Raw genomic sequence first — 22,673 nt, forward strand, 5'->3', positions numbered from 1 at the left:
GAGCGGCTGGGCCCGTGAGCCATGGCCGCTGAGCCTGCGCGTCCGGAGCCTGTGCTCCGCAACGGGAGAGGCCACGACGGTGAGAGGCCCGCGTACCACAAAAAAAAAAAAAAAAAAAATTGAAAAGGGTATGTAGACACACAAAAGCAGTGTTTTTCTTTTTATTTGCCCCCAGAGCATGACTGGGTAATGGAAAATAAACACAGAAAGCACATCAAATTTTTGACTGATGGGTCAAGCGGTAAGTTGAGAAGAGATAGAAAGCAGTTTACAAGAGAATGACAGAGAGAAAAGAACAATGTTTTAGTAAGACTTAGCAATGAGGAAATATTGCCTCATTTAAAAATATTTAAAAATATTTAAAAATATACAAATTGTAAACGGTAATACACATTAAAAAATGTGTATTTTTTAAATAATACAGGGGCCACTGCAGATGAAGAAATCTGAATTTTGTAACACATTTCTAAAAAAAAGATCAAAAGCTAACAAAGAATGTATTTATACTTACCTCATCAAAGCAATTAATTTAAAGAAAGAGAAAGGAAAAGAAAATTGATAAATTGTAAAACTGACCAAAGCAATACTCTCACACAGCACTGCCACAACGGTAATTAAACTGTTCATCGATTTCCTGGGATTCATTACATGGAATCATTTTGCAACACCAGGATCTCATTAACAGTGAATGTAATACATTCTTTCATTCACAGCACTTGAAATTATATTTTATTTGGTAATCTCATATTGTCCCTTCACAAATAAACATAAAATCAATGTTGCCAATGAAGTGTGACCCATCCAACAGAGGCCCAGAAGCACTGTCCTGCAGGCCCAGGGGTGACTCTGGAGGTCCAAGGAAGAGGGATACCCCTACCCCGATGCACCCGCTCCCACCTGCCCCCCGCTCGCGGGTGGAGGTCCAGCCCAGTCACAATCACCGCCACGCAGAGACTCAGCAGCCACCTAGGGAGGTGCGTGGGGACAGAGGCAGCCCTGACACCTAGCGCAGCTGCAGCTCTACCCATGACTCTTTTTGGAACCATCAGGCTGGACCTGAGCCTGGTCAGAGCCACATCCTCCCAGATGCCGTCGCTGACAAGGAGTGACCGGATGCGGTCTCTGGTCTGCCTGCCTCCTCCGGGGAGAAGCTCTCTACAATTAAAAGCACGCTGTTAGATTTTCAAACGGTCGCAAGCAGGCACACCCCGGCTGGCCCCGAAGAAAGCAAGCCTCCCCGTGTGAGCTACCTGAGGACCACATGGCAAAGAAGCCCAGGCGGCCGCTAGAAGCAGAGTGGTCCGGGGACCTCAGACGCCGAGACGCAAAGGTATGAGTTCTGCCAGCGGCCCCCGAGCCCCAGGGGAGAAGCACGGCCCCGGCCCACAGTGATTTCGGCCCAGGGGGACCCTGAGTGGGGGATCCGGCCAGGCCACACTTGGACTTCGGACCTTTAGGAACTACGAAATAAGAACCTCGTGCTGTTTTGACCTGCAAAGCGTGTGGTAACATGGTTTGCAGTAAGGGAAAACGTGTGATACTGTAACGAGGGTGGCATTTAAGGAAGACTCGACTTCAGGACACAGAGGACTGACCAGAGTGGAGGAAAGCTCGCTCAGGAACCATGGAAAGGCCACTGCAGGGAACCGCGTGGGCCGGGACAGGACCTGGCAAGGGTGGCAACGGCGCAAAGACAGGGGAGTGAGGGATCTTAAGGCAGTGACACGGGTCTTCAATACGGAATAAGCCGAATGGGTACAGCAGAGGCGCGAAACGCAATTCAGTGACTCCAAGAATAATAAAGCCCTAAAACGTCAGAGGGAACTTAGGGTCAAGTAGTCTCATCTCTGTCCTGATGGAGGAATGGACACTATCCCTGAATCTGGCGACAGGAAGCGGTTTCTCCCCGGGCAGCCCTGCACAGAAGGGCTCCAGACAGGTCTCTCTCTCTCTCTCTCTCTCTCTCTCCCCCTCTCTCTCAGACCAAGTCAGGATGACTCCCTCGAAACACCTCCCTCTGGATATAACCCTTGTCTCTGGAGCAACACCGAGTTAACCTCTCTTCGTACAACCTTCAATCATGCAAATGCCACTACCCACAGCCTCCGTCTCTCCGGGCGTACTGTCCACGGGACCAGCCACGCGGAGCCTCCATGCTCCTGTCTACACTGAGTGACACCTTTTAGAGAAACACTAGTTTCTAGTATAACAAAAGCACTCAGCACAGTGCCTGGCAAGTAATAAGGGCTTAATAAGCAGCGCTCTTGGTAATTATTAAAATGTGCTTCAAGATGATGTATTTTTCCAGCCACTATGCTTAGACTTAATATTTCAAAGCGCTGTCTTAAGGAACTCTGAGAAACAGCAAAACACTTCACACAAGCTCCACGCGCCTCTGTCTTAGAACGTCCAGGGGAGTGCCCGGAGGGCAGTCCTGAAGAAATGTGGACTAACCATGATAGTGATAAAAACAAGACTTACATTTGTGAAGCACTTTGCAATGCCAAAGTGCCTTTACATTTATTTAAGTCCCGGAAACACTGCACTTCAAAGCAGAGTGTGGATACCTCAGGGTTATGGGAAGAAAACATGAGAACTTTCACTTATATTTGACTTCTTAACTCTCTCTTTTAAAACACACACTTTGTATATCTTAAAATGAATATAATACATTGGTGTAAGAATACATGAATTTTACTTACAAGTAACTTAACTATACATTTTTGTTATATGTGACATATTCATATACAATAGCATAAATACTTTATAAATATACACACATGCACTTAAAACTTTTTTACTGATAAAGGACACGACTAACAAACTTTGCAGAAGCTTGCTCTAAAATGAACAGCAAGGCAAGCATTGCTGGGTATTACGTCTGATTTTATACACGGAGATCCAGGCGTCAACCAGCAGCAGTGAACTCAATCTACCGTCTAACCCACAGTCATACGCTTTAGGCATAATATTTGGCTCTCTGCTTTATGGGATGTACTGTAGCAAGTACTCCAAAGACTCATTTTCAGAAGAAAATTCCACTAAAGGAAGGGAAGATATACACACGCACCACCCAGCTGATTACAAAACCACCACCAGGCCAGCAGGGCTCGCAGGACACCGCGTCCCTGCGCATAACCCACGATGTCCCTGCAGCACGGGTCTCAAGGGGCGTGGCCACAAGTCCCAGAGGAGGGAGCCCCGCGCTGAGGGGACGCCCCCTGCACGTCCTGGGTGCAAGCGTAGCCAGGCTCCCCAGATCCAGCTCACAGTGTGCTTTCCAGAGCAGCCAGGAACCACTGAAGGGTTTCGCCTTTTCCAATAAACAGTAGGTTTTCTCGGAGCAGCAGCTTTATCAGGAATGATTTTTTTTTTTTTTTTTTTTTTTTTTTTGGTAAAGGCTCAATACTCTGAGAACTGTTGGTCTCTGAGCATAAGCATAACGGAGGCGCTTTCTGAGATCGTCAGTCAGAAATAACTCTAACGATTATATTAAAACACTGGTCATCTACATCCTGCTTTATCTCTGTCTTTCAAGGCCTCGCTATTTTTCAGCCCTGGCCCCAAAAGAATTAAGTGAAAAACAAAACTCCAATAAGTCAATCTGGATAGTTATCAACTCTGATAAAAGATCTGCTCAAAAGATTGAAACCACTGGCTAAATGAGAGTTTGAGATTCTCTACAGATTTCAAATTATCCTTGTGATCTATTACATCTCATTATCCTTGATAGCAGATACTATGCAATATTATAACCCAAATCCTACAAGCCTGTGATGAATCTCTTGAAAGCTCTTTTATGTACAAAGCTGCCCAAGAACAGGCAGTTAATGAATTTGTATGTGGTTTTGTTCACCGGTGGCTCCAAGCAATGGAATGTTTTTGTTAGCAGATCTCAAAGTTCAAAATTATACAACTTAACTAAGAGGCAAGAATGAAGTTTTTTCTGATTTTCAAACGAGCATGTATTTTTACTTGGTAGCTGTACTTAATGATTTCTTCCTCTCTCTTCATTTCTGTTAACACCATAAGCTTCAAATGGTTCAATTTCTAATTTAAGTGAGTTTTTTAGCCTTCACAGCTTGGCCGTGTTCCGTGAACCTCCTGACGGTTATCTTACCCACACAAGTATGGAGGAAGGTGGCAATTTTTATGCTTATTGTTATGTTCAGATGAAACGTCAATTGATGAGAGACAGGGTACTTTTTTCTCAGCCACATTAAAGCCTGTCAATCAGGGGGTAACTGATTACAAACCATAACCACTTCTGGTTAAAAGATAAAGACTTTTTAGTGGAGATTTTTAATAACACAGCTGCAAAACTAAGAACTTGCCGGGCCTTCCAGTTTTCCCCTTTCTTTTTTTCATACTCAGTGACCAGAGCTGGTCTTAAAAATCCTAAAACCAAATTAAAACTCCTAACTTCAAATTTACTGAGCAACACTGTTACCGAAATGAAACATTTAAGTACAGTCCCCGGGAAGCGCTGGGTTTGCACTCAAACAGCATTCAGAAAAGGGAGATGAAACTGCTATCAGGTCGGTGTAAATAAACACATAAATAAAAGCTGTTTATATCCAAGTTAATTATGCAACACCGAGTGAGACCCTAAGAGTGTTCTTTTAATCACAGTTTTTCCTTGAACCATCAAAGATCTTCTACTTTGTCGTCCTATTTTTAGTCTTCCTTTTCAATAAAGAAATTTTTCTTTTCAATATATTTAATAATCAACACTTTACAACCTTTGTAACTAACTAAAAAACGTTTCCATAGAACTGATGTTTATCAAGCTTTTAAGAAGTAAAAACACTTCTTTTGAAAAATGAGTTTGCAAGAAGAAACTGTTAGTTGAGCACTTTTCATTAAAATAACGAAGATTTTTCTCAGTTTCCTAACAATGACAACAGGTGAAGGTGACACTATACAAAGCAGACAGAGGAAATCTAGTGGCCCCGGGTCATCTAGTTCAAGTACAAAACTTTTCAGTCACCACTAAACATTTCAACTATTATATCACAGTAAAATAATTATTTGTAATTAAAAGGCTAAGCTGTTCCAAATTCTACAAGTGGTGGCAACAGAGTTCATTACAGTTTTCTTTTTTTCCCATCGAGCTTCTGTTTTTTGAGCACCTATTATGGGCAGGGCAGGAGCGAGGCCCTGGCAATGCAACAAGCCAGGAAGATGGATGTGGTCCCAGGCCTCTCGGTGCCCACAGGCTGGTGAAGATTCAGACAAGCCAACAGGCATGACCACAGAGCGTGGGGGCATGTCAGAGGGTGCAGTGACGGACGAACGCCGTGAGGGATGTGAAGGGCTCCCGGCCAAGTGCCCGCTCACACTGAGGTCAGAGGTGTGACCGAAGGCTGCGGAGGAGCTGGCCTGCGAACCGGGAAGCGGGGAGACGTGACTGCGAGAGGCAGAGACAGCAAGGACAAGGCCGCAGGGTGAGGGAGCGCCAGACAGACCTACCCTCCTCCCCTGCAGGTAGAACGTCACCCGTGTGAATACAGATAGAAAGCGGGCCCCTGTATTTTTTTCTAGCAAATCACTGATATGTTAGCACTCCTCTTTTCATTCTTAACTTCCCAATTCACTATCCACCCCCTTAAGAGATAAAAAAATAACGCTATTGAGCAAAAACTATTTTTAGTACTTATAGATAACCTTGTAACATTCTTCTCAATTCACTTCTGTAAGTTTTTCATTCCTTAATCTTAATAAATGAGATGCTACCATGTTTTGCTTTGAACTGGAAACCAAGCCCTTGATAATACCCCCAAATGCTAATTAGGCACCTGGGCATTTCTGACCTGCAGGGTTGGGAAGCAACCGGTCTGGTCCCCTCCAGAGATGCAGTAACCCGCCCTCCACAGAGGAGGGAGGTCTACTTGCGTTTGCAGGGTCTAAGAGGACTCCCAAGGTGCCACGGTGATGGAGCTGTCCACTGATGGTGGGAGGGGTGTCGGGGGAACAGGCAGAGGGGAGGAGAGGCAATGACAGGTGAGAATTCAGATAAATTTGGCTAGCAGGAAGTTGCTGAGTTCCCACCTGATGAGAACGAAAGCTCTATTTTTTTTTTTTTTTTTGAAAGCTCTATTTTTTTCTGAAATGGAAAGCAAGGTAGTTTGCTGAGAATGAAGATGAGGTGGTAGAGAGGTGCTGAATGTGTTCTCCAGGTAAGAAGAGCTCCTCAAATATGTTCTGGGGACCATGCCTACCAGGGACCTCCGTTAAAATACAGATTCCTAGGCCCCACCCCAGACCTTGAGGGAAGGGGTTTATGGAGATGAGGCCCAGAAATCTGCATTATAACAAGCGATTCAAGGAGTTTCAGAACCACTAAAGACAGTGAAGTCCCCTAGGTCGATGATGGAATTTGGGGTGAGGAAGAAAACCTAGGATGCCAAAGCCTTCAGTGACTGTTAAATGCAACAGAGAAAGGAAAGAGGAAATTCCATGGGACCACCTGGCTCGTTCCCTGTTTAGCTCAAGTTTCACTGTCAACCTAAAACCTACACTTCTCAAGGTAGTCTTGGGCTAGGTGGCCTTCCTCACTGCACAGTGCAGGGTTGACAACTCCCCAGCACAAACTAGGAGTCTCCAATGTGTATCTGATTATCAAGACGACAGGGAAAGACTGCCGACAGATGGCTACACGTCCACAACCACCACGGGGAAAGTGCATGTTGAGGTGGCAAAGCAGTCTTCATTTAAACACGTTACATGTGAAGTGCACGTGTGGTGTAGTCCCAGAGCAGACCTAGGGGTGCTGTTCTATTTTCTTTGGAAAACTGGGGGTGGAGAGGTGGGCAGCCCTGCATCCTCTTCCTGGGAGGGGATACACTGCGTAATGAGACAGCCCGGGGGAGCGCTGTGAGAATACAGAGAAGCTGGATACCGACAGAGCTGACTAGGCTGGACTTCAGATGCTTTGGCTTTTTAAATGATAGAGGTAAGAATTCTTTACAACCTCCCTTTTAGCTGGAAAAGCCATGCTGTACAGTCCTGGCCAATGAGATGTAAGGAGACATTCCTATCAAAAGCTTCCCTTCCCAAGTAAAAAGGCAGCGCGGCTTGAGGGATCTTAGTTCCCTAACCAGGAATCGAACCCGCACCCTTGCCAGTGAAAAGTGTAGAATCCTAACCACTGGACCACCAGGGAATTCCCTAAAAAGGCCAAGTCTCATAAGGAGGCTTCTACTTTTCTACACCATCCCCCTTCTTCATTCTTTCCGCCTGGAATATAACATGATGATGGGGGAGTAGCAGCTATCTTGTGGTCTTGAGGACAAAAGCCACAAGCTAATGATGACAGAGCAAAAAACAAGAGCCAGCTATGTAGACAACATCCTCGAGCACTAGCTCTGGGCTCCTAATTGCAGACTCAAGAGAGTAATAAACCTCTCTTGAGGTTTATTACAAGAGAGTAATAAACGCTTTATTTGCTTAAGTCACCGTTCTTCAAGTTTTCAGTTACATGGAGCTGAGGCAATTCTCAACTCATAGCTTTTTCTCCTTCTCTTCTTTAAAGTCATCAATGTTTTTTTTGAGAATGATTATCATCCACATGAAATTTATCTCTACATTCTTTGAGCATCTACCACACCTCAACACTTACAATCAATCCAAATAACATCAAACTGAATTTAAAACAATTATATCAATAGAAAACAGAATAGCCGAGATAAATGCATTTTTCATCTAACTTAGAACACTGGCTGAGGCATCTACGTGGCCCACTCCCACCAGAAACCAAATGAAATGATGGAATAAAAATGAAAACTGGAGAAAAACCTACGTCAGCAATAAATCAGGTAAAGAGAGGATACTAAAACCCTCAAGAAATGTTTGTTAAATACAGTGCAGATGAGATGAAATTGAATACAGTTGCTGAGAGCTGACTTATTACTTTCACTATTTGAATAGCAGAAAATTAGACTACCTTAATACCAAGTGGGAAGAAAATGGATAAATATGGGAAATAAAGGCTATCGACGGGACCCTGCCTTCCTGGCTGGTGTGGAGGGTGAGGGGCCAGAAGCAGAGGCCAGGGTGGACCACGGTGACACGGACCCACTTTATGCAACAGCAGGGTTGTCTGGAGGCAGCTGCATCACAGCTGGAGGGAGAGAAGCGCAGTCACACCAGAGAGAAAGCAGGGCCTGGCGCAGACGTGCTCCTCAGCGAGCCGAGGCAGAGATGAATCTGAGGACCTTAACCCGAAGAGCAAGCCCCGCACCAACACCGCCCCTGCACAGCGGGTATGCCTGGCAGGCGGGGGCACTGGGGCAAAAGCCGGGCATAGACACACTGTGTGCTGAGCGTGGAAGCGGACGGCATGAGAAACCAGACTTGGGAAAAAGTAGGATGCTGGCTCTGTGGTTTCAAAAACACGTTGGAAAAACCTTTTCAGAGAAAAAGTTCCCTTGCCGGTTGCCTCTGTGTCTCCTTTGGGCCACAGGAATGTTTTACCAGTAATGGAAACTGAGAGCCTCTATCCTCAAGCTTAAAACGCAAGAGAAGTCCAACAACACCATGTCAAACTGGGTGGTATGTTACCATGTGCTTTTGTATCTTAAGACAACACTACTTATTAAAAGAGAAGGTCAACAAAAACAGGGTAAGCACAGGGACACAAAAAGATATGCACAGAATCAGAATTTTTAAAAAAGTACAGAAAGCATTTACATTACGATCTTACTTTTGTTTAAAAAGCAAAAATATCTGAATGGCATGTATAGGAAAACATTCTAGAATACACCAAAATCATCAAAATGGTTATTATTTTGAGAGGGTAGACTTATAAGGAGATTCCGTTCGTCTCATTTTTGCTTATCTATATTTTCTATTTGTTCTAAAAGTAAACACTTACTAATAAAAATACTGCTTTAACATTTAACAAGCATATAAATATTAAGGTATTTATTTCAAAATATACATTAAGATTTAAAAAATTAAAATTCTACTCAACTAATATTTTTATGAAAATGAGAAAAATCCTTTATGCAGTATCTGAGAGCTGATGATTACAGTACATTGACTTTTAAAAACTACAAGCAATCTAAAATAAAATTGTATCCTCTATTCTTGGGGTTGTTTTTTTTTTTTTTCCTTTTAATAAAAAGCGCCATTCTAGGTTCTAGGGGAAAAAAAATCTATACACTGACAGACCGTAGTTTATCTCAGTTCCATGGACAGCCTAATCTATTGGTTCCAATAAACGATCTATTTTAGTGTTCTGGTCTCAGAAAATGTGTTGTAGCTTTTCAGCACAGACATTATTCAGGAAAACATTTCTGCTTTTTATTGACACATATTAAGTATAAACTCAGCTGAGTCACCAAAGCTTCTTATGATCCTAATCCAAATAGAATTTCTTCACCCCAGTGTGGTCCTTGCAACAAACTCCAAAAACATACTGTAAATAGCTCAGCTGGCAAGAGAAACTCAAGGGAGACATATTATTACTTCTTTATAAACTCAGTCTTACTTCCTTTCACAGAAGAAAAATATCTTTAAATGGCATTATCTCCTGCAAACTTTGGCCCGGATCCTGGCATAAACGCCAGGGCATCATCCCACTACCGCCCTCCTGTCCTACAAAGGAATGTAAAGACGTCACTGTGTGGCTCTTCACTTAGTCTACAGTTAGTTATTCTCGGCGTATCACAGCTATAAACGGAAGGAGGCAGAGAAAGGAAGACTAGTTCTCTAAGAGTGATCCCTGACTCCCAGGTATTGCTGTCTCGGCTATCATTAGCTATAAACGAATTGCCCAAGATGTTAAGAGTCCAAAAGAAATCAATTTATAGATACCGCGGATTTTCTTAAAAAAAAAAAAATCCTGCTGGCTCCAAGACATGTGTGAATTCAAGTAATAAAATAAACAGGGAGGTAAGGGGTCAAATAAGAGGGTCGGGGTCACCCAAAGGGTGCTGCCTCTTTACATGGAATAAGCAGAAGGAAATGACTTTAATTCAATTAGCTCATCCAGAAGCCTGGGGCATGGAATATATAAAATGCTGGAGGAGAAATTTACCGCCCGGGGCTTTTCCGCCTGCAGCTGCAGGGGAGGCTGCTGCTTCACCGTTCCCTCCGTGTACCTCGCCTGCGCGCATCTCTCCTGTGTGGTCCACAGCCCCGAGCTGGCTGCTCCCGTGCCAGCGGTGGCAAGGGCTGCTCTGGCTCACGGCAAGGAAGGGGCGAGCCCTCCCACATCCTCCAGGCCACCGGGGCTGGGCCTGGCCCTCTGCCTGTGCAACCCTTCCTTCACTTTCTCGAAGGGTGGTCCAGGACCACCTGCATCACATCATCTGCACGCGTGCCAAAATGCAGAGCTCTGGGTCCGGTCCCAGGCCTCTGGGAGTTGATCTCTGGGGTCAGCAGAAGCCCCGTCTGAACGTACGTGCCACGTATGCTCCTTAGCAAACTGACACCTGGGGACCGGTAAGTCGACAAGCAACATAAATAGAGCACAACGTGTACCATTAAAGAAGGGATTTGGTCATTGCTTTAGATGTCAGACACCACGTTTTAAATATCAAACCCTGCATCTGGAATGCCTATTCAGATATACAACCCTATATATAAGGTACAGAAAAGGAAAACCAATACAACATCTGGCACGAAGGGAAGGAAAATGTGCCCCCAGCCCCCCCCACAAATGATCCTAAACCAGTTATCATCCTATCTGTCCCTAAAGAAATAAGCATTACGAAAACAAACTTTAAGACGTTATTTTAAATTAATTATTTAAAGTACCTCGCTTGAGACTCTAAGAAGAAACACTGATAAGTAGTTCCTGACTTTGCAGTCTGTCAACGCTGACTTCCTAACCGCCCAATAAAATAACTTCATGGCCGGGCATCTTAGGAGACCTCTACCATTTAAGTGTTGATCACTTCCTTTATGGACTGGCTTCCGTGACAAAGTCACTTCCTCTCTCCCTTCCTCTGACCATTTACTTCCTTGCAGACTCCATTACACACTCTGCCCAATCCTTAAAAGGGGACTTGTCCCAAAGTCCTGTCCTTGGCCTTCTCCTCTGGTCACTCTACACTTGACCTCTGGCAACCCTGCTCACCACCGCGGCTTCACGGTCAACCCTGCACTGAAGACCGCTTGCTCTTCTGGCCCAGTGGGCTAGCTGAGCTCCTGTCCTTCACAGCCAGTGCCCGCTGGACCTCTCCACCTGGATATGCCAGCAGCAACTCAAATTCTGTGTGTCCAAAACTGTTCTCCCCCCAAACCTGGTTCTCCCTTCATTGTTCACATTCTTAAGTCTCAACACAACCATTCATCCAGTCTTCCACAGCAGAAGGCCCCAAGTTGTCCCAGAGCAGGGGCAGCAAACTCCAGTGCCCGTAGGGGCACCCAGGTGACAAAAGTTATTTTTTTTATTTAAGAAACAAGTGTATAGGTCTTAACATGGTCTCTTCTACACAGTTTGCAGATGTCACCCCATTTAAAACTCAGTATTGACCGAGGAAGTAGGTATCATTATTATCCCTACTTTACAGATGGGTAAACTGAGGCACGGAGATGTATGGAACTTGCTCAAGGTCACTCAACTAGTGAGAGCAAGGATTTGAGGGCAGGGACTCCAGCCCAGAGGTCACTACTCTATGTTCTCTCTCAGAACTGGGCTGGGGGGGCGGGGGATAGTAAGGAGCAAAGTGCCCAGGACTGGGGAAGGCTTGCTTCACCTAACAGCAGTCAAGACTCCTTGCAAGTCCGTGTCCTAACCCTTCTATGTTATGGCCCCCAGCACTCCACGACGCCTGCCTGAGGTTCTGTTCATCCCACTTCCTTCGTATCTCTCTCTCTCTCTCCCCACTTTTCTCCTTAACTCAGCCCCAGGTCATTTCTCAGTTGACCACCACCGATTTGTTTGCCATCATCCTTGCCTCTCACTAGTCCATGCTCTACAGCTGGGGTCAGCAAACTTTTTCTCTAAAGGGCCAGACAGGAAATATTCCAAGCTTTCCAGGACATAAGTTTTCTGTGGCAATGACTCAATTCTGCCGAGGCAGCATGACACCAGCACAGAACCAACGGCTGTGGCTGTGTTCCAATAAAACTTTATTTACAAAATCAGACAAGCTTTGCTCAACAGTGTAGTCACAGCTTTCTTCGCAGAGAAACACTCTACATTCCCGCACATGTGGGAAAATCCCAGGGGCCCGACAAGAAGCAAAGCTCAGCAGGGAGCTGGGCGTCCCAGCACCCGTGGGTTCACCGCCCATCAGCCCCAGCAGTGCAGTCCTTCTCGTTTCCAGAACTGAAACAGAACACATTATCTTACTGCATCGTTACAGGGCAGTAGGTGTGAACACACAAAAGACAAGGAAATGAGCAGGATAAATATTCTGTGTTAACTGCAAATAAAAGAGAGACTATTTTTAGTGCAATATGTTTAGGGTAATACTATTTACTATTCTGCGTAAACAGAATTCCAAAAATTTGATTTCAAATCCCAATTAAGTTGAAGAGAGGAAAAATACTAAGAGGGGACCTGTAGTTTCAAGATCATTCCTTTGGGGGGCAATAACAAAAGTAGCATTTTGTTTAACCAAACAACAACAACAACAACAACAAAAAACACTCTCAAGTAAGAATCTGACGGGACTGGAAAAACAAAGTACCTGTGAGTCTGATTTTGGACAGCCGGGCCAAAACTCCTGGCAGATCATCCACACGCAGCTTCATCTCTTTCCACTGCTTTTCTTCTTTTGTCTCTGTTCCCACAGCTATAGAGCCTTCAATTACCGGGGTGGGTTCTAGTTCTATCGATTCTTTCTCATTTGGCTTTTTGGACAGAGACAGGCTTGGGGGTGAAAGAGGTCTCATCTCATATATTTTGGCTTTGGACTCATCGAAAGATGATTTTTCAAGGAAAGGAGATGCCACTGGTTCCGGCTTTGGTTTTATTTGCTGGTTGAAGCTTCTGTTCAGTTGTGTGACATACTGAATAAAAAAGGTACACGTTACTAGGAAACCAAGGCCCCAAATGCTCTGAAATGGTTGTTCAGTAGCACCTTCCATCAGTCCAACTTGTAAAATACCTAAAAGATTTTCCTATACCTTTAAAAATACTCACTGAAGTAACTCGTGTTAGAGTGTATTACATGGGAATCACTCTACTAAGAAATATGGAGAATACAATTAACTGGTTTTTCAAATTCTACGGCTTAGAAAACCCTAGGAATTTAAGTTCCTTGAAAGAAAGATAAATTTATTTCATATTCATCTCCCCCAGAATTTCCCTCCATGTAGTACCAGAAACTGGAGGTTTCATATTCCAAATACAATGAAAACGTTCTCTATAATCAAGAGCCAAGGCAACCTGTTGACTTTCCATGTTCCCAGGTGAACAGTGCATGCAGACATACTCAGTGGGGGACACAACCCAGGGCTCAGTGACCTTAGGGCAGTGGGTGTGGGGAAAGAATTGGATTTTAGAGTCAAATAATCTCTATTACTTACTAGCAAAAAGGAGTAACTATGACTAATAACCTTGAGGCACTTTACAGTTTTATATAACATATATCTTTAGAGTTTATCGAATACATATCTCATTCAATGTTCTCAAAAGTTATTTAAAAAGATGGATCATTATTAGTATCTCTCGCTTTAATTTTCAGATGAGGAAACCCAGGCTCGGAAATAAACTGACAGAGACAAGAATCAACAACTAGTGACTTATAGATGCTCCTGGGACTTGCAGCAACCTACCCTGATAACTAGTTAAGCAATTTTTCATTACATCACAAAGACTTGAAATTACATATACTCATCTTAGAAAGGAGTTACAAACTCATGAATGAATTCAGAGTTCTGTGTACATAAAAAAGGCATTAAACATATTTGAGTTTCTCTTCTAAACATCCATTATCCTCGATCCCCAACTTTAAAAGTCTGAATATTTCTGTAAATTAAAATCTCTCATCAAAACAATGAGTTTCATTAAGATTTTAAAAGTTAAAGTGGGCATTTTAAGTTAAAAAAAAAAGATGAGAGAAATGTCAAATAGGACTTCAGAGTATGAATTTGTTATTCTTTCCTGCTTCCACTGAAATCATGAGTTTTTAGCTGTCGTTTCTTCATCCTATGATCCTTTGCCATTTGAGAAAGTGGCAAATGTAAGTTACCACACCGCCGAAACCACGAAGCCGACCTGGACAAAAGTCTACACGAGGACTGAGCTATATTACCAACGCCCACTGTAAAGTGCCCAGCAAATCACAAACTCAATTTGTTTGAATCTGCTCAGAAGGGCATGTGTTTAAAAGACTTTTGAATACACTGCTGATGTTAGAAAACAGGAAGGTCACACGGTTAAAGCAATTATTTCTGTATTACTGATGCATTCACAGAACTTTAAAGAATTTAAAAAGATGCATCATAACAGTTCAGCTTTTCCTAATTGTGGCCTAGTCGAAACATGCCAGCAGTTTTCAATCTTTTCCCAAACTTAATCAGTAAGTTCAAGATCATACTTTAAAACTCAGATACCAGAATTATTCTGGTTTCAGTTAAGCATAAACAGAACAAGGGATTAAAGTTGTGGATAAACTTCAGACCACATGAAATAAAAGTCCTTTTCAAAGAGAACTTCTTAAAACTCTTCTTACAGTCCCCTCATACAGGGAAAGTAAAGGCAGGGAGCACAAAGTGAGGATGGTCTTCTGAACGTACCGTGTGCCTGAGGAAGTGAAAATGCTGAAATGTAACCCACTGTTGATTGACGTTCCTGAGAAGATGCAGGAACCTACGACGTGACTCCTGCAAGGCTCTCCTTTCTAGATACCAGACACATCCTCCTACCCAGCCTGTAACAGAGAGGAAGGGGGAAAAAAATGTTAAAATCGTTAATACTTCTCACCAAGTGATGACTGGACCTACCCAGAAGCAGAGCCCGCACCACGGTAAGCAACACATGAGTGATGGGTCAGAACTTTGAAATGACCTGATCCAGACCTGTGATTGAACGGTATTGATCAGCCCTGCTCACTGTTTAAGTGAGCGTAATTCTCCAGCAGGGCTAGGGAACTTTTTCATCTCAGGATCATTAGGCTTTTATTATATCAAATGCTGAAATGACCAAACCATAGATCTTTTTAAGAATAAAATATAAGGCTTCCCTGGTGGTGCAGTGGTTAAGAATCCAACTGCCAATGCAGGGGACACGGGATCGAGCCCTGGTTCGGGAAGATCCCACATGCCACGGAGCAACTAAGTCCATGTGCCACAACTACTGAGCCAGCGCTCCAGGGCCTGCGAGCCACAACTCCTGAGCCCACAAGCCACAACTCCTGAAGCCCGGGCGCCTGGAGCCTGTGCTCCGCAACAAGAGAAGCCACCGCAATGAGAAGCCCACGCACCGCAATGAAGAGCAGCCCCCGCTCGCCGCAACTGGAGAAAGCCTGCGCGCAGCAACAAAGACCCAATACAGCCAAAAATAAATAAATAAAATAAATAAATTAAAAATTTAAAAATAATTTTTAAAAGAATAAAATATAAAACAATCAGTTCAGTCACTTTTTAAAAAGTATAAAATAAGAAGCAGAATTTTTCTCAATAAAAAACAGTAAACTGGAAGATATGTTTCAGATTAATATTTTGGCCATGTCAGGTAAGCCAAGGAAAAGGGAGAGGAAATAGCTCTCAATAAAGTATGAGTCTGAACCTAGTTAGGAAGAAGCTATTTTTGTTGCATCCGAATTTGGCTTTTAATCATTTCTCTCTAAACCTTCTCTCAAACATCAACAAATCCAATGCTTCCATGTAAGGCCTCATCCTGGGCATGCCTTCAACAGGACCACAGCACAGACAACCCTCCCCTTTCTTTTAAGTCTCTCCTTCCATGGCTTCCATGACCCTAAGGACCCCTGGTTCTCCGCCGCCCACAACTTATCACTTCCCGGGTTCCCGCGGTGGCTCCTCTTGCTGTGTCAGCCACGTGAAGGCAGTTGTGTCGCTGCTGTTCTGAGCACTACATACTGTCCCTGAACAAACGTAATTCCAGGGTGAGTGTTCATCTTCAACCCATTTCTCGAGTCACTACGCCTCTTTCCATCTGCTGAGTATCTCCACGTGGGTGGCTTCTAGCACGTCTCTGAGAACGTTACTCTCACCCTTATCTCTCCTCTGTTCCCTACTGCTGATAGAACCATCGCCTACTTGAGATTCCAGGACCACCTTGAACTCTTCCTTCATCGCCTAATAATCATCAACTGCAGTCAACTCTGAAACACTGGTCAAACCTGTCCACTTCTTCCCCTGCCGCTGAGAGATGCAGACCCTTGTCACCTCACACCTGGACTCCGGTACAGGCGTGGGAGTCAAGCCACTCGCCCTGACTTCGCTTAACTCTCTTTCCCTCCGACCCAAGTCCCATAGAACCAACGGTTTCCTTCTGAAGCCCGGAATACACATCACCTGCCCAAACCTGTACCTATGACTCGCTGTATCGTGCTCTGCACTGCACGCGCCACCATTCCAGCTTGTGCATCTTCGCTGACGCTGCTTCCTTGCAGGCATGGTCCTGCCTCCACCCGCTGCCTGTAAAATGTCGAAGTCTCCTTCAACTGCTCTATCACTTCACACTCTTTTTGTGTGGCACTTCTTTCTTTCTTTTTTTTTGAAGATTTTTTTTGATGTGGACCATTTTTAAAGTCTTTATTGAATTTGTTACAATATTGCCTCTGTTTTATGTGTTGGCTCTTTGGCCGAGAGAGAGGCATGTGGGATCTTAGCTCCCGGACCAGGGATGGAACCCACACCCCGTGCATTGGAAGGCAGAGTCCCAACCACTGGACCGCCAGGGAAGTCCCTTGTGGCACGTCTTAATGCAAATATTTCCATTTGTTTCTGCATCATGTTTTTCAGTTCCTCAGGGGTAGGGACTCTCCTTTCCTCACCTCTGCTACAATAGCTAGCAGAGTGCCTTCCATATAAGAATGAGATGATGTCTGATGACTGGGTCACCAACATCGCTCAAGTGGACTGTGGGAAGGAGAGCTATCACCACCCCTCAGTAAACATGGCAATTATCTTAGACTGGACATAAGTCCCTTCTTCACTGGAATCATATTCTCAACCCTCAGGTAAGTATGAAATGCTTATTTTCCACATACATGAATATGTGTTGTCTGTATATGGGTACAGGAAGGAACAGTAGTGTTGAAATCAGGCCACTGATTGAAATTTCTTTTGAATTCAGTCCTCTGATAGTAAAGGTCTGTTATCTATTTATTTGATGCTGTGTGTTTTTCCTTTTTTGCCTTGACATTGTTCTTTGGGATAATACAATTTCAATATTAAAAAATTATGTCGAGAAGACACCAAGTTTTATTGTTCTGGGCCTTAATTTCAAAACGAGTTTTGAGTTCCATTGGTCCAATGAGAAATGCATGCTCCTGGGAGGAAAAGAACCACTTTGGAAAATATCTCTCAAGATTATGTGGGTTAAAACCGAGATTTTACGGGGGAAAAAAAAAAACCAGCTAGGAAACTGTACTTTTAAATGATGAAAACACTTCATTTCATCAAAACACGTCATATCTCTATGAATCAGTGTCCAGATATTTAAAGACATTTTGGCCCCATGTAAACAAATGTAGGTTTGAAGATAAACATGGCTTATAATAGATGCATTAAAAATCTGGAAACATATGATCATATCCACTATTCACCATCAACACTGAGTCATGATTGCAGGGCTTTTAAAATGAAGTGCACACAACTTCCCTGGTGGTGCAGTGGCTAAGAATCCACCTGCCAATGCAGGGCACACAGGTTCGAGCCCTGGTCCGGGAAGATCCCACATGCCACGGAGCAACTAAGTCCATGTGCCACAACTACTGAGCCAGCGCTCCAGGGCCTGCGAGCCACAACTCCTGAGCCCACAAGCCACAACTCCTGAAGCCCGGGCGCCTGGAGCCTGTGCTCCGCAACAAGAGAAGCCACCGCAATGAGAAGCCCACGCACCGCAATGAAGAGCAGCCCCCGCTCGCCGCAACTGGAGAAAGCCTGCGCGCAGCAACAAAGACCCAATACAGCCAAAAATAAATAAATAAAATAAATAAATTAAAAATTTAAAAATAATTTTTAAAAGAATAAAATATAAAACAATCAGTTCAGTCACTTTTTAAAAAGTATAAAATAAGAAGCAGAATTTTTCTCAATAAAAAACAGTAAACTGGAAGATATGTTTCAGATTAATATTTTGGCCATGTCAGGTAAGCCAAGGAAAAGGGAGAGGAAATAGCTCTCAATAAAGTATGAGTCTGAACCTAGTTAGGAAGAAGCTATTTTTGTTGCATCCGAATTTGGCTTTTAATCATTTCTCTCTAAACCTTCTCTCAAACATCAACAAATCCAATGCTTCCATGTAAGGCCTCATCCTGGGCATGCCTTCAACAGGACCACAGCACAGACAACCCTCCCCTTTCTTTTAAGTCTCTCCTTCCATGGCTTCCATGACCCTAAGGACCCCTGGTTCTCCGCCGCCCACAACTTATCACTTCCCGGGTTCCCGCGGTGGCTCCTCTTGCTGTGTCAGCCACGTGAAGGCAGTTGTGTCGCTGCTGTTCTGAGCACTACATACTGTCCCTGAACAAACGTAATTCCAGGGTGAGTGTTCATCTTCAACCCATTTCTCGAGTCACTACGCCTCTTTCCATCTGCTGAGTATCTCCACGTGGGTGGCTTCTAGCACGTCTCTGAGAACGTTACTCTCACCCTTATCTCTCCTCTGTTCCCTACTGCTGATAGAACCATCGCCTACTTGAGATTCCAGGACCACCTTGAACTCTTCCTTCATCGCCTAATAATCATCAACTGCAGTCAACTCTGAAACACTGGTCAAACCTGTCCACTTCTTCCCCTGCCGCTGAGAGATGCAGACCCTTGTCACCTCACACCTGGACTCCGGTACAGGCGTGGGAGTCAAGCCACTCGCCCTGACTTCGCTTAACTCTCTTTCCCTCCGACCCAAGTCCCATAGAACCAACGGTTTCCTTCTGAAGCCCGGAATACACATCACCTGCCCAAACCTGTACCTATGACTCGCTGTATCGTGCTCTGCACTGCACGCGCCACCATTCCAGCTTGTGCATCTTCGCTGACGCTGCTTCCTTGCAGGCATGGTCCTGCCTCCACCCGCTGCCTGTAAAATGTCGAAGTCTCCTTCAACTGCTCTATCACTTCACACTCTTTTTGTGTGGCACTTCTTTCTTTCTTTTTTTTTGAAGATTTTTTTTGATGTGGACCATTTTTAAAGTCTTTATTGAATTTGTTACAATATTGCCTCTGTTTTATGTGTTGGCTCTTTGGCCGAGAGAGAGGCATGTGGGATCTTAGCTCCCGGACCAGGGATGGAACCCACACCCCGTGCATTGGAAGGCAGAGTCCCAACCACTGGACCGCCAGGGAAGTCCCTTGTGGCACGTCTTAATGCAAATATTTCCATTTGTTTCTGCATCATGTTTTTCAGTTCCTCAGGGGTAGGGACTCTCCTTTCCTCACCTCTGCTACAATAGCTAGCAGAGTGCCTTCCATATAAGAATGAGATGATGTCTGATGACTGGGTCACCAACATCGCTCAAGTGGACTGTGGGAAGGAGAGCTATCACCACCCCTCAGTAAACATGGCAATTATCTTAGACTGGACATAAGTCCCTTCTTCACTGGAATCATATTCTCAACCCTCAGGTAAGTATGAAATGCTTATTTTCCACATACATGAATATGTGTTGTCTGTATATGGGTACAGGAAGGAACAGTAGTGTTGAAATCAGGCCACTGATTGAAATTTCTTTTGAATTCAGTCCTCTGATAGTAAAGGTCTGTTATCTATTTATTTGATGCTGTGTGTTTTTCCTTTTTTGCCTTGACATTGTTCTTTGGGATAATACAATTTCAATATTAAAAAATTATGTCGAGAAGACACCAAGTTTTATTGTTCTGGGCCTTAATTTCAAAACGAGTTTTGAGTTCCATTGGTCCAATGAGAAATGCATGCTCCTGGGAGGAAAAGAACCACTTTGGAAAATATCTCTCAAGATTATGTGGGTTAAAACCGAGATTTTACGGGGGAAAAAAAAAAACCAGCTAGGAAACTGTACTTTTAAATGATGAAAACACTTCATTTCATCAAAACACGTCATATCTCTATGAATCAGTGTCCAGATATTTAAAGACATTTTGGCCCCATGTAAACAAATGTAGGTTTGAAGATAAACATGGCTTATAATAGATGCATTAAAAATCTGGAAACATATGATCATATCCACTATTCACCATCAACACTGAGTCATGATTGCAGGGCTTTTAAAATGAAGTGCACACAACTTCCCTGGTGGTGCAGTGGCTAAGAATCCACCTGCCAATGCAGGGCACACAGGTTCGAGCCCTGGTCCGGGAAGATCCCACATGCCACGGAGCAACTAAGCACGTGCGCCACAACTACTGAGCCTGCGCTCTAGAGCCCGCGAGCCACAACTACTGAGCCCGCGTGCCACAGCTACTGAAGCCCGCACACCTTAGAGCCTGTGCTCCGCAACAAGAGAAGCCACCGCAATGAGAAGCCCACGCACCGCAACGAAGAGTAGCCCCCGCTCACTACAACTAGAGAAAGCCCACGCGCAGCAACGAAAACCCAATGCAGCCAAAAATAAATAAATAAATTTATTATTTTTTAAAATGAAGTGCACAGATAAGAAGCTGAAAGGTCCTGCAAAGTTTTTAATGGCTATCAAATTCTTTGAAGCTTTAGAAGAACAGTCAGGCATGACCACTAGATACCTGGTACAGTTCCTATTTACCCTTCTGCCACCTTCCCCCCAAGCTGCTTCCATTCAAGCTCTTACAGTGGATCTTCCAAGTGGATCATAGCAGGTGGCACAGACCACTTACTAGCAGATCTTTTGGCGATTATGTTCATAGCTTCAGGAAGCTAAGCTGTCTGTTAATTTCCCTCATACCTGCATCAAAAAGACGGGTCCAGCAACAAACCATGTGGACCATATGCAGCCCACTTACTGAACTGGGGAATTCTAAGTAGTCAGGCAGACTTGTCCTATAGGAAGCTGAAAATACAGAACTGAAAGGCAGAAAAGCAGCCAATCTTGAGGAATGCACATTGAAAAAACCTCCCTACAGAGGTGATAATTCAAGCACTAAGAAAGGATGAGCTCTCTGAGAATGAGTGTCTAGGGTCAGGATCAAACACGCACAGTCAGGGATGGGAGAAGGCAACGAAGAAATTCAAAAAGAACTACAGACCCTTTAAATAAAATGTATCATTATGGAAAATCCCAGTCATATGCAATAGCAGAAGAACACAACGAGCCCCCATCACTGATCCCCCAGCTTCAACAACTACCAAACCTCTGCCAATCTTGTTTCATCTACACACACTCTCACTTCTCACCCTCCTGCCCTCCTTTTGAACCAGAAGAGACCTTTGAGATCATCTAGTTGAACTGCCTCATTTTATAGGCCCAAAGGGAGTCCACCTCCAACATGGGCTACCAGCAACACATTCGTCACCCATCAGTTATCATCCTAAACTACGGGGGGGAGGGGGGCAAAACAGTTCCCAACCTCCCGTTTAATAACTCCATCAGGAGAAATTTCATTCATTCACACGTAATTATTCAGCACCAACAATGTACCCCCGGTACTGTGTCGTGCACTGGGGACACAGAGGTGAACCAGAGAGATACCGTCCCTGCCTGCACGAGGTTCAATCTTCTAGTTCGGAGAAACACGTAATAAACCGGTTATAACTAAACAACTACAGACTGTGCTAACCATCATGAAAGAAACAGGGTGATGCAAGAAGAGAGGGGCGGGGGGCTCTCCTTAGATAGGGTGGTCAGGCCTCTCTGAACAGGTAACATTTGAGCTGAGACCGAGCCAAGGGGCAGGAAAGTGCATCCCACTTTCAACATACAGCTGTGATAGGTCCTTGGCGTGGAGGGATTATATCAGGGACCACGCTAATGGAGAAAGACAAAAGTCTGGGGGTCAGGGGGTGGTTATGGCCCGCTGTCCGAGGTGGTCATCATCTTTATCATCGCCATCATGACGCTTTATCCTGGAACAAGGCTTCCGGGTTGGGGGGTGGGGGAGAAAAGCACTTGCCCGGTCCTTACAAGCGGGACGTACGAGTAACTTACAAATGGCTAGGACCTAAGACTCTAATAAGCCAAGAGCCTCGTGGAGTCCCCAGGTTCTACTCCGTCCTCTCTCCCGCAGCCTCCAGTCTCTGAAAACTGAAAGAAGCACCAGACATCGCGCCCACCGCCCCGGGGGAAGGAGGAGATAGAGACGGTGCGGACCACCGGGGCCCCAGTGCAAGACTAGACCCTAGCTCCGTGGCCTCTTCACGTCAGGCTACTCCAAAAGTCACTTCCCGCACTGGTGCCCCGCCGACCTCGCCAAGGGCTCCCAAGGTTGCAGGCAGGCGGAACCACGGCGTCGCACGTGGCAAAGAGAAGAAAATTCCCCCAAAGTGGTGCCCGAGAACGGGCGCAGTACCTGTCATGATGCGCGAAGAGAGAGTGTGCGGGGATGCGGCCATCACGCATGAGTCCGGCGGCCCCCCCGGGTCCCTGCGTCCTCTCTCCTCACCGGCTGCTGGGCGCCGCCATCTTCTTTCC

At 44.7% G+C, this 22,673-nt stretch overlaps 1 protein-coding gene across 1 annotated transcript in view; it reads right to left on the reverse strand.

The window, feature by feature from the left end:
- Positions 1–22,673, reverse strand: part of COX10 (cytochrome c oxidase assembly factor heme A:farnesyltransferase COX10) — a 113,843-nt gene that overhangs the window by 90,689 nt on the left and 481 nt on the right. Inside the window, 3 exon segments of the mRNA XM_024127899.3 lie at positions 12,648–12,969; positions 14,701–14,834; positions 22,552–22,671. Coding sequence (XP_023983667.2) covers positions 12,648–12,969; positions 14,701–14,834; positions 22,552–22,671 — 576 coding nt within the window.

This window comes from Physeter macrocephalus, chromosome 14, assembly GCF_002837175.3.
Source record: "Physeter macrocephalus isolate SW-GA chromosome 14, ASM283717v5, whole genome shotgun sequence".
NCBI lineage: Eukaryota > Metazoa > Chordata > Mammalia > Artiodactyla > Physeteridae > Physeter > Physeter macrocephalus.